General features: G+C 47.1%; 1 protein-coding gene and 1 long non-coding RNA gene across 5 annotated transcripts in view; one reads left to right on the forward strand and one right to left on the reverse strand.

Moving 5' to 3' along the window:
- LOC140219834 (uncharacterized) overlaps window positions 1-15,825 on the forward strand; it is an 83,830-nt gene that overhangs the window by 22,311 nt on the left and 45,694 nt on the right. The window lies entirely within an intron of this gene.
- The window catches only part of LOC129386733 (uncharacterized), a 91,049-nt gene continuing 77,823 nt past the window's right edge, over window positions 2,600-15,825 (reverse strand). For 3 of the 4 annotated variants that reach the window (XM_072289793.1, XM_055074896.2, XM_055074895.2), the window contains exons 11-13: window positions 14,932-15,111; window positions 3,885-4,022; window positions 2,600-2,835 (exon numbers count right to left, since the gene is read on the reverse strand). In XM_072289793.1, the coding sequence (XP_072145894.1) occupies window positions 2,620-2,835; window positions 3,885-4,022; window positions 14,932-15,111 (534 nt within the window). In that variant the 3' untranslated portion in view covers window positions 2,600-2,619. The remainder of the gene's footprint in view (window positions 2,836-3,884; window positions 4,023-14,931; window positions 15,112-15,825) is intronic. The other variant, XM_055074897.2, reaches the window with a different exon arrangement.

Genomic DNA, 15,825 nt, shown 5'->3' on the forward strand with positions numbered 1-15,825 from the left:
AGAACCAAAGACCACGCGACAGTGCATAGCCGATACCAAGCAGATATCGAATCTTTGGGTAGAAGACCAGCAGAAGGAATGACCTAAAGATACGCCGAGAGCGATGCGAGCGTGAGCGTGCCTGTACGGGTGACAACAAGTACCGCTCCTTTGAAGCTAGCCGCTCCGGCGTGGCTCCGATCATTCCGCGCGATTTGTGTGCAGAACGTCGCGCACACGCCCCTGCGCGTTTTGCGCGGTAGCGTCCGCGCAGTGAGCTAGCTTCATGCACGCGTCATTCTTCACCACGCAAATGGTGCTCGAGTGCGACGCTTAGCTCGAGGCGACAACGCCCCGATTGGCGCTCCTTTCGCTTCTCCAAAGCAACGCACATTCGGATCGATCCAACTCAAAGAGGCAGCAGAGAACAGTGGCATGTTTCGGTTATCGCCTATTAAAATTGTACAGTACGCCTACAACGGCAACCCGCCGGGCTAGATAAACATGCTTACTGCGGTAGTTTTGGCGGTGATAAAAAAAAATTATGGGGTTTTACGTGCCAAAACCACTTTCTGATTATGAGGCACGCCGTAGTGGAGGACTCCGGAAATTTTGACCACCTGGGGTTCTTTAACGTGCACCTAAATCTAAGTACACGGGTGTTTTCGCATTTCGCCCCCATCGAAATGCGGCCGCCGTGGCCGGGATTCGATCCCGCGACCTCGTGCTCAGCAGCCCAACACCATAGCCACTGAGTTGGCGGTGATAGGCGATAAGGTGAGCCCGTCGGCGGCTGTGCTCTTTGCCGACGTCGTCACCACACCTCTTTTCATTTGCGCTGAGTATACGTGTACAGTCACCGCGCGGAAGCTGTGACTAATTGGTTGGCCGTTCTCCGCAAATCCCAACGAGGCGAAATATATTTCGCGGTGCGCCCCATCATTAGCTGAAACCTAAATCGAGGCGCGCTTAGCCGCTGCGGCACAAAAGGTGATCACACTAACCGTATGGTATACGATGAGCCACAACGAATTAAAAAAATAATTATGTCCTACGTGCGAAACCAACGATCTGATTATGAGGCAGGTTGTAGTTGGGGATTCCGTATTAATTTTGACTTCCTGGAAATTTTTACGTGCATACAATGCACAATGCACGAGCGTTTTTGCATTCCGCTCTTTTGGCATGCGGCCGCCGCAGGGATCGTATCCACGACCTCGAGCCCAAAATTGCCACGGCGGCCACCATAGTTACGAAATGCGTATCGCGCGCTTTCGCTCCGGGGCATACGGTTTACTTGAAGAAAGTGAACGGTGTGCTTAACATCTCACGCTTGTCAATGTCAGAATAGAAAAAAGGCTACGTGCCCAAGAAAACGACATTACTTACCTATCTTCAGAACTGTGGCTGCGACTGTTTCGGTGTGCCTTCTCTCCAACAGGCATCATGACCTCTGCCGCGCAACTCATCAAAACAAACAGGCTCGCACATCAGTCGAAGACTAGTAGCTGGGTGAGCCAAGCACATTAACGGATAAACGTCCCACTTATCGTCGTTAAAGCATTCCACTAAAATGTGCGTCATGATGTCCGAAAAGAAAAAAAAAACTTTTTTTCAAAAAGCACGAGGCGTGAACAACTGCACAACTGCTACTAAGTAACTGAGTCCGAAAGCCGTTCACAGCTTCACTATTGTATTCAGTATTAGCAAGATTTTTTCATCAACTAACCTTCATAAAGTTTTAAGAACAACCTAATTTGTAGCGTAAACAATAAATACTACGACCAAAAATGTGACTACGAAACTAGCGGCAACCGTGTCTATTTGCTAGTTTTGCTATTTTTAAAAAATAAAGCTTCTAAAATAGTTTGTAGCGCCCTTGCAGATGACGAGTTGACAAATGAGGTATGATAAGAGTCCGTTGCCTGTATTTCTTTCATTTCCCTTTGGTGTTCTTAACTGAACATACGAGACCTGCAGGCTTCGGAGATGAGAGGACGACAGTTTGGCGAGGCTCAAATAAATCGCATTCTTCTTGCAAGGCGAGAGACGGGAGCAGCCGCAGGTACAGCGATTAGCTGTGATACTGTTACGGCCGTAACAACAACTACAAAAATCAACACAAGTTACCCAATTGTTCATTGAGAACACTCAACGGTAATATTGTTGTGCAAGGGTTGAGTGAACTCAATCACTTATGAAAATTTGTTGAAATCCGTTGTTTCAACAATTGCCCAACAATATATTAATGGTTAATCAACAGTCATTTTTGTACGGGTATTTCCGTATAACCCCAGGAGCGGCGATACATAAAAGAGGGAGAGTGTAAGGGAGAAAAGAAAAGGTTAGGAGAAGTTGAAGAAATGACAAAAAACAAGGATGGCTACCTTGTCACGCTGACGTATCTCAGTTTAATTGAATAAAGGTACTGTGTGTCATGTTACCACGCCCGGTCTTTGGCGTGAGTACGATTATCGCGGAGTTGTACCGTGCCGGTGTGATAATGCATAGTCAAAGACGACAGCGACATTTTGGTAACAATCATGAACACACACTTCACTTACACTTAGAATTTGCAATGCTGTACCCAGCAACAGCAACAAGAGACGATGACACGACACCAAAGTAAGGTCGAATTTATCAGCCAAAAATAGGTTTTCCAAGAGCATTGCAACCAATTTTTTTTGCGCCGTCAGTGAAACGGTTCTTAATATAGTCTAAAACAGTCGTCGCGATGTGTACAGTCCTTGAAAAGTTGCTGACGTTGTTGCAATAGAATGAATCAAAGTCGTAATTCACGTCGTAAGGAGCTAGGCTTACGGTGAGATCCAGTGCTTGGTATTTCAATTGACAGATCTGAAGAGAAACAATGCCGTAGTGAGTGCGAAATGTTATTATATGAAATAAAAGCGAAAATATAAATAGACTGTTTTTCTATCAGAACATTACCATACTAATTTGGTAAAATTAAGAAGTCTAGGACGCGCGCATCTTTGGCAAAAACTCAATAAAAAGGAAATCGCCATGTTTTATAGCAACAGTGCGCGCATATGCACCGAACTGAAAGAATTGAGAGACGCGTAAACGGCTTTTAGTTCATGTTTTGAAGCGTTGAAGAAGTACTTCTTGCTTTGTGTAATATACGAGCAACGCTAATTATACAGTAACTAGTTTTTTATCACTGACGAGTACGAAGCAATGGCTGATCTCATTGGGCGCACAAATTTTAATCCATGTGAAGTGACGTGACGAATATTACAGATGTAACTGCAACAACGCTTTACAGTCCTCCATATTTGAAAATTATCTTCGTTGGACCGGCCGTTTGTTGTGTTTAGGTTGTCGTGCGCCGCTATTATTCCTCCAAAGGGACCTCTAGTGTAGGGTAAAGGGGCTGAAATGTTTTTGCACTTGGAAAGAAGATTGTCCTGTCAAGCAAGAGTTTGCGCCTTTATTCAACGGTATGTCGTTATGGTTAACTTTGCATATCTTATCACGGAACGTAGTGTGCTGAATATAGTAACGATTTTTTCATTTTATCGAGAAATCTCTGGTGATACTACGTTGAAGCGCGTCTTTTATGATCTGCAGTACTTAGAAATCTGAAAGTTGCTAATAGCAGCATATAAGGGATCATAATTATGCTTGAATAGGTCAAAGATGCGTAACTGCGCCTCCAATGTTCGAAGCATGCTCGGGAAAGTTGCCAAGGAAGTTGAGCTTCTTAAATGTCAAAACAGATTCATTTTGAATACAGTGTCAAATAGAAATTTTTCAGAGAGTATATGTATGACCTCTATGTACTACACCTATACTCCACGTATAGAGAGCCTCCCGTATAGAGAGCCTCCACGGCCAGAGAGCCTTTGGATCATACTATATTCACTATTGGCAGCACGACTCACCTTTATACGAAGCGTGTCTGTACTGTCGAAGTAGACGACTGTGGTCCTTTCCGGTGTTGTTACGAAAGCAATGATCGTTTTGTCAGCATTCACGAAGGACGGCCCACTGACGTAGCCTTTATTGACGAGATCGCAGAACTAGGAGAAAAAAAATGAGGCAGTGCTGAAGGCACGCATACCTTTAGACTCTTTGATGAAAGCTGCATGGTCCGATGTTCAGGGCGTACTACGGCTAATCAAGCTGACCACATTCTTAAAGCAGCTATTTGAAACTTCTCAGAAATAAAATACTAAATAATAATAATAATTTAGGTGCTCTTATAAGCATGTACACGAAGGTCTTTTTCACTGCTCTTCGCGCGTTCTTCGCAACAACAACAGGTGCAACGACGACAGGAGATCCCATTAAGCTGCTGCGCCTCTGGTATAGACGCTGCGTGTAGGCGGCTGCCGCGAATCGTGGATAAAAAATTCTTTACTCTAGCATGTCTAAAGATTATTCGAGCTACAGTCGACACCAAATCGTATCACAAACTAGGGCCCGGCGCCAGCTTGTTCGTATAAACCGCTTGCTGAGGAAGATTCGTATGTCGAAGGAACAATTCAAAGCGCAGCACTTATTTGCTCATTTTCGAACCGAGGTAGCTCCTGGGTATTGCTTACTATCGAACAATTTCCGAAACAGCCGTCAGCGCATCACAACCACCTGACAACCACTTGCAGCGACAATTATCCGCAGGTGGAGCACGCAACATCACTGAAGCTGTTGCGGCAAAAACTAGGCAACGAAACCGCGATGGCCAATTGCCCAGAAACACCCCCTCCCCCCCCCCCCCCCCCCCCCCCCCCAGAATCAGACATACGAAGCAGGAACACGACAGATTCATTTTCACGCGCTGGGTAGCCTTGCGGCTTGACAAACCGCAGCTAAAAAATAGTTGTCTCTCTCTCTGGTATCAAGCTATCTTGTACAGTGAAGACCTCGCCCTATCGCTTTCCACATTTTTTCCACCATTGCGCCGTATATTTTTTTCATCCTGAAAGCCCGCTCCCAACCGCCCACGCCCTGTTAACGCTCCTATTAACTTTGAATACTCGCGCTTCTGCATTGGGCCGTTTCCTAAGATGTTAGATTGATTATTATCTTGGCATTGTTTTACAAGACTCGAATAGCAAGACATGGTCAATGTGTTCTGTCACGGTGTTTGTTTAGATCTTTGTTTTGCATGTAAACATATATGAAAATTCTTGTGCTCAAACTTTGTACCTTACTTGCTGTCGCTTCTTCTTTTGCCTTCTAATGATGAAACCGGGTCATCTAATTTAACTCCCAATTACATTGGGTGTGGTCGTCGACTTTCTTTCTGGTTTTTAAGGTGCAGCTATTTGTAAATTTTAGACTCTCGTTTCTTTTCAACCACGGAACTCACACTTTTTTTGAAAACCAGTTTTGCTCAGCGCTTCGCCTCCAAAGACGACAAGCCTATGGCTACCTGCACTTCTTTTGTGATTTTAGCATGGCCCGTTGTGCCGTTGATTGCACCGACCCTCGCTAAAACGTAAGGTCTTGGGATCTACCGTGACAATGAGCAGACTTTATTTGCGAGTGTAATAGAGAAGATTGTCATCCAGGCAGTTGTAGCACGAGGCTAGAAAGGAAACTATGAAGCTTTTGAGAAACCCACTGCTTTATTCCCTAGCTTCGTCTACAGTGGGATGGACGACAATTGCCTTTTTCTTGATTCTCGCTCCAACGTACTGGCCTCTGCAGAACTCGTTTGCCTTTGCAAACTGCGAAGAGCCAGCACGTCCCCATGGTCGGCGTCTCTGCTGAAGTTAACGCGATCTGGCTCGTGGTCTCGGCCATACTTGAAGTATTCCTAAACTGCGGATATGCCTGTGGTGCTAATATACATCCTAGATCGTGACGCCAAGTGAGTCTGACAGGAAGAAATACTTTTCCTCAGCTGACTAAACAATATTGGGTCTGCTCAGCTCTTCACAGGCATCTGCGATGAACTGTCAACGTCGTGTAGTTTATCGCCTATAACAGCGTCGCAGTACTGATCAAGTTTCTACACCGATCAGGTAATGAATAGATTCTCTAAGCTATCCGGCGGTGCTGTACTGCCGGCAAAATGCGCCAGTTATATTACGCTTCAAGTTATGGACGTTGAGTATATAATAAAATCCATAAAACAAATGTCACCTGCCAGATACACACCCGTCTTTTTTTTTTACATCTCCGACACAGATACATACCTGCATTTGTGTGGCCACAAAATCTTGCGGCCAGACCAGTCCCTATCCCTAAGATCAATAACAAACAATGATAAATAGAGATTTTTGTTTTTTGTTTTTTCGTTTGTTTTTTATTTATTTCTGTTTTTATGCCATCACCCTGACGCTTGGTGACATAGCCACATGTCGGGTTTACATAATCTGTGACCTTCCGAATAAACTTTCAGTTGCAAGTAACGTCGTGTCCTGTCTTTTCTTGTGCCTTAGGTTGCGTCGCAGTAGTTCGCGCTCTGAATTTAGCCATGCTTCCATACCAACTCGCCCATTTTTTTCACTTTTGACTTATCCCTACCCCGTAGACTATTTCTACTAAAATCCGTACTAATACCTTAATACCTGTAATCAGTGCAAGCAAAAAACGGATCAGTTCAATATTATGTGGCCGTCCGCATTACGAGACCACACGAATCACCATATAAGAAATAGTTAGCAGTGGAAGGCCGTGTTGCAGTGCCCCCACCCTGACCAGCAAGTGAAGCTAATCAAGAGAGCTGAAGAAGTTGTCAGGGTGCAGGGTCTCGCGGCCGCGCCAACTCAAGGTGAACATTGGTTTCGAATGAAGTATTTACTCACTCACACACTGTGACGGCGAAGTTCTGTGACTCCGAAATACCATCGCTGGACAGAAATGTCTAGGCTGGCGCAACCCTTTTAGGAACGGTTTCGAGTGTTATACTATTTCGAACAATGTTGCCACGAGACCTTCCTTGGGAAATATGGGACAACAACGCAGTGAAGCTTAATGGTTCTGGTACCTGACTCTAGGGATGAATGAGGGCAGACTCTGCCCATACCATGCGGTTTGCATCACGCCTGTCACGTAATTTGACGTCCCTGCGGCGATAATTATACGCAGCTACTATTTTCTACTGAAGTACATATGAGTGATGCCTCTATGGGACATATTGCATCATGACAGTGTATGTAAATCTCCTAAATCTTACTTTTAGGAGCTTCATGATATTTTACCTCACATTGAAAAGGTCTGCAAGAGTTCTCGCGCTAAGCTAAAATATGCAACAACTCTATTGCAATACAGGAGCACTTGAGCTTAATATAGCAATCGCGGTAGAGTAAAATGCAATTATTTCTTTACCGATAAGTCCGAGAAAATATTTGATTGGATGTTCGTGCTAATAAGATAGCGGGGTATTGCAGAAAAGAAAGTACTCTGCATGAAAATTTGTCATCACAATAAAAACTGGCCGTCTCGCATGAAGAGCTATGGATTGACTGCGGTAACAAATTATGATATTTCCATTATTGTCACCGAAAATGAGTTGGAACTATGTCCGGTTGTGACAGGATCGCTCACTGACTAACTCACCATTGCGACTTATTGAACTCCTTGCTTTATCCTCTCAGAGAAAAGATACCAGACTGAACTTCTCCGCCTGAATGAACTGAACCAATTTTTATTGCGATATCAACTGTGTGAGCATACGACACGCAATACGCGCCATATTGGCGCCGCCACCATCGTGCTTTCTCGTTATTGACAGCGCGTGCGCAACCAGCTCGTGAATGGTTAGAAAGCGCCGAGGGATGCAAAGCGCACTTGGCTGCAAAGAAAAAAAATATAAGATTGCAGGAAGTACCACCTAGCGAGGTTTTCTCGCCTCCGTAGCAACAGCTCAATGTTCTTGTTTCCGCAACATGCAAGAACTTTGCGCACACACCCAACGTCTGTGCTTACGAGCGGCGTGAATACCACTGCCGGCTACGATTACAGTGGTGGTATAACGGGAAGTATTCAGAGCTCTTTCTATTTCAAGTCTTTATTTGGCCCTCCACGATTAGTGAAAACATTGTTGGCCCACCTCCATGTAGCCTATCAGTCATGCGAGGCCTGAGAACCACGATGATTCCCCATTTGAAATGACGTTTAGATTGTAATTATGCATCAGTGGACAAAACTAAAGTAAAGTAGTTATTTCCGATTCGGCGCCTTCTTTGCCGTTAGCCCTCTGCACTGACGATATCCTTGCCGATGGCGCTTACTTCACCAGTCTGTCACGCGACCTCACAAAACCGCGAGAACTCACTACCTGAAAGTGAGGTGTACGCGTTAAAGATGCATTAATACGCCGAACAAAACAGATCTTTTTTTAATAGCGTAAGAATGACCACCTGTATTTTAATCCCCCTAGGATAATGCCGTACAGGCGATGTAGGTATACCGAATAAATAAGTAAATAAAAAAAAGAATGCCTGGTTTCTAAAAGAATAGAAGGCGGTTGGGCACCGATTGCTTTGGCACGGACTGCTAGGAGCTGCCGGAGGGCATATTTGCGTGTAGTAAACTTTGTCGCGTTGCATATAACGTAGCAGAGCTCTTTGGGAAAGTATACAACAACGCACTGACCAACTGTCGTCCGATTAACATTCGTTTTAGTTCCATTTTTAAGCTTCCATCACGGAGGCGCGATTCTTGACCAGGAACCACAAACTTAGTACGGGAGAGCGGACCAATCGCAGACGAGGGCGCCGCCTTCCTCATCCGGGAATCTACTTTCACTTCGCTGCTTCGGCCCTACCGAAAACGAGTGCACTTGAGCGTGCTCCTCGCCTCTACGACGGCCACTTAGGTAATTAACATCGCTGAAAGTAGGCAATCCTAAGCTCTGTGAAAGGCAACTGGATGTGAGCTCCCATGAACGTCGATATCATTTGACTGAACTCATAAAACAATGCTGCTGATTACTGCCCGTTGCTTCCTTCGGTGGCGACCTAAACTTTAAGCCAGGAGATAGGAATAAGAACATATTGGAACAGTTTTACGTTACACGGCACCAGGCTTAAACTAAACGAGCGTAACTGTCAAGTTAAATCTACCTGATCATTTGATCAACGGTGGCAAACCCTGAAGGTTTCTCCGTAATCCTCATCTTGTCGTCCGTAGAGGCGCAACGGCCAGTAACGCCATTGGCTGCGTTCTTCACTGCGCCAATGTTTTGACACGCCTGGTGACAGCAGGGTGCCAGTGCTACTGTGCACTTCGGGTTGTCTTGCCATCGTCGTGCCATGTTGACTACGCGTACACCTACGACACCGTATAAAAAGCTCATGTGTAATACTGAGCACTGCAATTGCTATCAGTGCAGCTTTGATACATTTATACCATTCTGGTGAATTCATGCATACGTAGCGTCGTATTGCATTCGCGCTAGCTGAATACACAAACACACACACACACACACACACACACACACATATATATATATTTATATATATATATATATATATATGTTCTCAGGCCGAGTAATGGAGTATTTCGTTTCGGAGTATTTCGCTGGCCGAGAAAAGCAGCTGTGTGTATATATATATTATAATACCGAGACCGATCGAGTTGTCCAGCGCTGTTTATTCCACAAAAGGCAACGCCCCCAGCTCACGCGCGAAGAAGTCGAAGAACAGGGAAGATGATGATGGCTATGTACAAATGAAAACGACGAAGTACGTTAATAGTGCCTACACTAACTTCCCCCCGTCATGGAAGCGGCCTGCCTGGCCGCAGATTAGAGATTATCTAAACGGGGAGTGAAGGGCTTCATCCGCGAGACGTGAACAATTTCGGCATTCCGGCGGCGCCGGTCAGTGACGGAGTGTACTGGGCGGACGAGATAGTTCACTGCAGATGTTTGCAGCACAACGGTGTATGGGCCAATGTAACGTGGAAGGAACTTCTCACAGAGGCCTGGAGTGCGGACTGGAGTCCAAAGCAGGACTTGGTCTCCAGGGTGAAAACGTAGGTCACGGCGTTTGTTGTCGCAGTAACGCTTGCGCTCAGCTTGGGTAGCTTCTGTGCTTTGCCGGGCGATTTGACGGCAATGTGCAACTCGGGCAGCAAAATCTTCTGGAAGCGACGCGTTAGGCGAAGAAGGTGCGAAAAATAGTTCTCTGTCGAATATGGTGGAAGGAGATCGTCCATACACAAGGAAGAAAGGGCTGTAGCCGGTAGTCCGTTGAATAGCAGTATTATATGCGAATGTCACAAAAGGAAGAATTTTATCCCAGTCAGTGTGGTCAGGACGGATGTACATGGAAATCATGTCAGACAGCGTACGGTGGAAGCGCTCAGTAAGGCCATTGGTTTGCGGATGATAAGTAGAAGTAGATTTGTGGACGGTATTAGTGGCTCGAAGAACTTCGTCGAGAACTTGTGAAATGAACGCCTTGCCACGGTCACTGAGAAGAACGCGAGGAGCCCCGTGGCGCAAGACGATGGCGCGCAAGAAAAAGTCGGCGACCTCAGAAGCGGTGCCGGATCGCAGAGGGGCAGTCTCGGCATATCTTGTTAAATGGTCGACCGAAGTGACAATCCAACGGTGACCGGAGGGTGTCAATGGCAAGGAACCATATAAATCAATGCCAACAAATTCAAAAGGTGCGTCCGGGCAAGGGAGAGGTTGTAGTAAACCGGCAGGAGGGGATGTCGAGCGTTTGCGGTGCTGACATGACGCACAAGAGGCAATGTATTTGGCCACCGTTGAGGATAGGCCAGGCCAGAAGCAGCGGGTCTTTATGCGGTCGTAAGTCTTGTGGAAGCCTAAGTGGCCAGCCGATACATCGTCGTGAAGAGCCTCTAATACCCGCAAACGAAGGCAGCGAGGTAGAACTGGGACCCACCGGTGACCTGTTGGGTGGTAAACGTAGCGGTGTAGCACGCCACCTTGAAGGCGGAATTGTCGAAGTTGGCGTCGCAAGCGGCTGTTGGGTGGTTCGGCGAACCCACTAAGGCGATCCATGAGAGCTCGACAGTAGGAGTCGGCCCGCTGAAGTGAGACGAAATCAGAACGTGATGAAAGCGTAACTTGGTCCAGGGGCGTTATCGAGAGTTGGTGAGAGGCAGGCGTAGCATCGGAACGACGTGGTTGGGAAGACGACGGCGCGTTACCTGGAGAGAGTGAGAGCGGGCAGCGAGACAATGCGTCTGCATCATGATGGCGTTTTCCAGACTGGTACGTTATAGTGAAGTCATATTCCTGCAAGCGGAGTATCCAGCGTCCTAAGCGTCCTGACATGTTTTTCATTGATGACAGCCAACACAGAGCATGGTGGTCGGTGACGATGGTAAAGTGGCGGCCGTAAAGGTATGGGCGAAATTTCTGAATCGACCAAACGATAGCCAGGCACTCTTGCTCTGTAATGGTGTAGTTCCGCTCAGCTGGAGAAAGTGTTCGGCTGGCATATGCTATGACTTGCTCTTTAGATGCTGTATTACGTTGCAGAAGTACTGCGCCAATACCTTGTGCGCTTGCGTCAGTATGGAGTATGGTGGGGGCACGATTATCGAAGTGGCGAAGCACTGGTCCGGAAGTAAGATGCCGCTTAAGAGCTTGAAAAGCCGACTCGCAGTCGCTAGTCCACGTGAAAGAGGCACCGGTAACCAGTAGCTTGTGTAGAGGAGCTGCTATTGCTGCGAAGTTGCGTATAAACCTACGAAAATATGACGCCAAGCCGAGGAAACTACGTAGATCTTTCTGTTGCTGGGGGCGAGGAAACTGAAGAACGGCACTAATCTTTTCGGGGTCAGGCTGGATGCCATCTTTTGAAACGACGTGACCCAATACTTTTATTGTTTTGCTTGCAAATTTGCATTTTTTTGTATTGATCTGGAGACCAGCATTCGCAAGGCACTTGAGAACTTCGTCTAATCGATGAAGATGTTGGCTGAAGTCAGACGAAAAGATGACAATATCGTCCAGATAACAGAGGCATGTCTTCCATTTTAGACCACGAAGTACGTTGTCTATCATGCGCTCAAATGTGGCAGGAGCATTACAAAGGCCAAAAGGCATCACGTTAAATTCATAAAGGCCATCCGGTGTAGCGAATGCGGTTTTTTCTTTGTCAGTCTCGTTAATCGGAATTCGCCAATATCCTGATCGAAGATCAAGGCTGGAGAAATACTCCGCCCCTTGTAGTGTGTCCAAAGCGTCGTCAATTCGAGGTATTGGATATACGTCTGTGCGTGTGATCTTATTGAGCGCTCGATAATCCACGCAAAAGCGAACTGAGCCATCTTTTTTCTTTACCAGGACCACGGGAGACGCCCATGGGCTAGATGAAGGTCGTATTATCTTCCGCGCAAGCATGTCAGCGACCTGTTGTTCAATGACCTTTCGTTCGGACGGCGATACACGATAGGGGCGTCGTCGTATTATAGCGGAACCATCGGTTTCGATGCGGTGTGTAGCCGCAGGAGTTTGGCTCAACACAGGGGAACAGCTATCGAAACAGGCTTTGTGTTTTGCCAAGACCACCATTAAGGCTTCGGACTGCGCGGCTGTTAGGTCAGAACCAAGAACGGCCGGAGGAGGGAAAGAATCATCCAAACCTGAGGTTGGTGCTGGCGATGAAGAAGGGCAAAGCGTGACTAGAGAGATAGGTTGAGTGTCGGCGAGGGTCGCCACAGTCATCCCTTTGGGCAGCATCACAGGATCTGGGGTCGTGTTGCAAGCAAACAGAAGGGCGCGGCCGCGTGAAAACCGGACGAGACAGGTGGCAATGAGAATGCCGCGAGAAGTACAGCGGGAAGGGGCGACTAGGGCGTCTCCGTCGGCGATCTGACTGGATCTTACGGCTACAACGTCTTCGTGACCAGGACGCAGGACGTAGTCTGCAGCGATGGCCAAGTTCACGCATGAAAGTGAAGAGTGCGCAACAGGTTCAAGCTCTGTATCCGTGATGTGGACAACTTCCTCTCTACATGAAATGACGGCTGAAGCAGAATGTAGGAAGTCCCAACCAAGTATAAGTTCATGGATACACGTTGGAAGGATGATAAACTCGATGTGGTGGCGTATGCCGTCGATGAGAACACGAGCAGTACACTGTCCGTCAGGGTGAATGAATGCATTATTAGCACCACGCAAAATAGGTCCAAGATAAGGCGTTTTTACTTTACGGAGCCGGGAACACAGATCACTCCGAAGAACAGAAACGGCAGCACCGGTATCGATGAGAGCTGACGCGGGAACACCTTCGACAGTCACAGAAAGCATGTTGGCCGGGCGAACAGGAGGAATTTTCGAAGACCGATAAGAAGCAGTTTCCCCTCCAAAAACTGCAACAGTTAGTTTTCCGAGTGCTGGTCGACAAAATGGGAAGTGGGACGAAGCGGTGATGTAGAGCGCCGGTAAGGGGATGGAGAACGACGTCTGGCCGAACGGGAACTATGAGGCAGATTGGGAGCAGCTGGTGGAGACGGAGAACGCTGTTGAGGGAACGAGTGCGGTCCGGTATAGTAGTCGTCTGATCGGCGAGTGCGGTCTCTTTCGTGCTCAGCATAGCCTCGCCTTTCATCCTGCTGGCGCCGGCGGCAGAAGCGAGATATATGGCCGCGTATGCCACAGTAAAAACAAACCGGACCAGGTGGACGCCACTGAGGGTACGATGGCGCAGCAAGTGCTCTGGTTCCCATCGAAGCCAAATGGTCATAGGAAACGCCAGCAGGCACGGAAGTCACGGTAGGGGTGGGTAGCGAAACAACATCCGCGTAGGTAGGTGTGGAGCACGCTACCGGAGCAAGATGCGTCGTGGGTGTAGTCATCGCTGTCAACTCCTGCTTTACGACCTCGCGCAAGTCGAAGGTGGGGGTTGGTGCGCAGGCAGCAGGGGGACGCTTTAGGTCTTGTAGTTGAAGCTCTTCGCGGATGATGGTGCGGATAAGAGCACGTAGATCTGGAGAATGAGGAACCTGAGGATCGCTGCTGTCATGTGGAAGACGAATAGACTGCAGCTCGTCGAGGCGTTGACATGTTGAAGAGATGTCTTGGACAGAAGCCGGATTTTGCACGATTAAGGCGTTGAACGCGACAGGCCCAATGCCTTTTAAGATGTGGCGAACGCGTTCGGCTTCCGTCATGCTAGGATTCGCACGGCGGCACAGAGCCAAGACATCCTCTATGTATGAGGTGTAAGACTCTTGGGGAAGTTGGCGGCGCGTTCCCAGCTTCTGTTTGGCGACTTCTGCACGGCCAGACGAGGAAGCGAAGATTTGCCGCAGCTTCGAGGTAAACGTGGACCAATCCGCGATGTCGGATTCGTGGTTGAAATACCACGTCTTCGCAACACCGGTCAAGTAGAAGGCGACATGCCTCAATTTCTGGATGTCGTTCCACTTGTTGCAAGAACTCACGCGGTCGTAGTGGTCGAGCCAATCGTCTACGTCATCACCGCGGAGGCCCGAAAAGACAGGGGGATCGCGCTGAGGGCTCGTCACAGTCCAAGAGGGCGCCGCAGGTGGGGCCGTCTGTGCGGTAGGGTTTGAGGCGCCGGAAGGGCCGGGGTTGGAAGTGTCCATTGTTGTAGGGGTAGCTGGGTGCAGGCGGCGACCGGAACGGAGCTCCAGGGAGGACGGGAACGCGAGAGGACGTCGGGATCTTGACGTACCTCCACCACTTTATAATACCGAGACCGATCGAGTTGTCCAGCGCTGTTTATTCCACAAAAGGCAACGCCCCCAGCTCACGCGCGAAGAAGTCGAAGAACAGGGAAGATGATAATGGCTATGTACAAATGAAAACGACGAAGTACGTTAATAGTGCTTACAATATATATATATATATATATATATATATATATATATATATATATATATATATATATATATATATATATATATATATATATATATATATATACACACTTTTTGTGAAGCTTCACGAAACGAATAAAAAACACCTAAATAACCGCTTTGCTGAGGAAGAGTAGCGATGATCGGTGTGGGCGTGCAACATACCTGAAGGGGATCCACGTCTTGCGAAAAATTTCCGGGAACGCATTTCGAGAACAGCGTGTCGCCAATGCGCTGTTTTACTTCAGGCTGATACATCCGGGCTTTTAGTGTAAAAGAAATTGCAAGGGGACTTTGGATGTCTTGATCCTGACGAAGACACCTTGCAAGGAGCGCCGCATCTCCCTGACGAAAAGATCAACAGATGGTATACACACACACACACACACACACATATATATATATATATATATATATATATATATATATATATATATTCGCAGGCAGAGTAATGGAGTATTTCTTTAACATATTGGACAGACGAAAGCTAGGCGCAGCGGGCTGATAGAAACAGCTGAGTCAGCGAAAACCAGTTCCTAGGTTTCTTCTGAACCTCTCTATGTGTAAAGTTTGATCGATGTACGGTTCTTTGCTGCCAAAGATAGAGCGATCAAAATTGCGGAATTTAGCGCTAGATTTTTTTTTTGTACCAGGCTCATCGCAGAGCAAAACTGAACATTTGGTTCCTTAATGTTTTCGACACCATGGTTTTAGGTATCAATTACTGGTCGCGATGATTGAGTGACTGTTTGAATATGAATATATTTGTAGCGAGCGCATTAGCTTTCTTGTAAGCCATGTGTTTTTGTAATGTTCAATGTATGTTACTTTGGATATGAGCGACAACAAAACCTTGACAAAATAGGTTTGCAGTGTGTTCTACTTACAGTGCAAAAAAAGCGAAGGCTGAGTCTTTCGCTGTACCCAACTCCAACTTAAATGTCTTTGCCCCGTTGGAGAAGCTGCAGATCTCAGAGCAAGTAGTAAATGCGAAAGACCCTCGATATGTGCTCAGTTATGTGCTACGCTCCGTATGCTCGCCCGCAGTGTCATTCGCGG

This window comes from Dermacentor andersoni, chromosome 8, assembly GCF_023375885.2.
Source record: "Dermacentor andersoni chromosome 8, qqDerAnde1_hic_scaffold, whole genome shotgun sequence".
NCBI lineage: Eukaryota > Metazoa > Arthropoda > Arachnida > Ixodida > Ixodidae > Dermacentor > Dermacentor andersoni.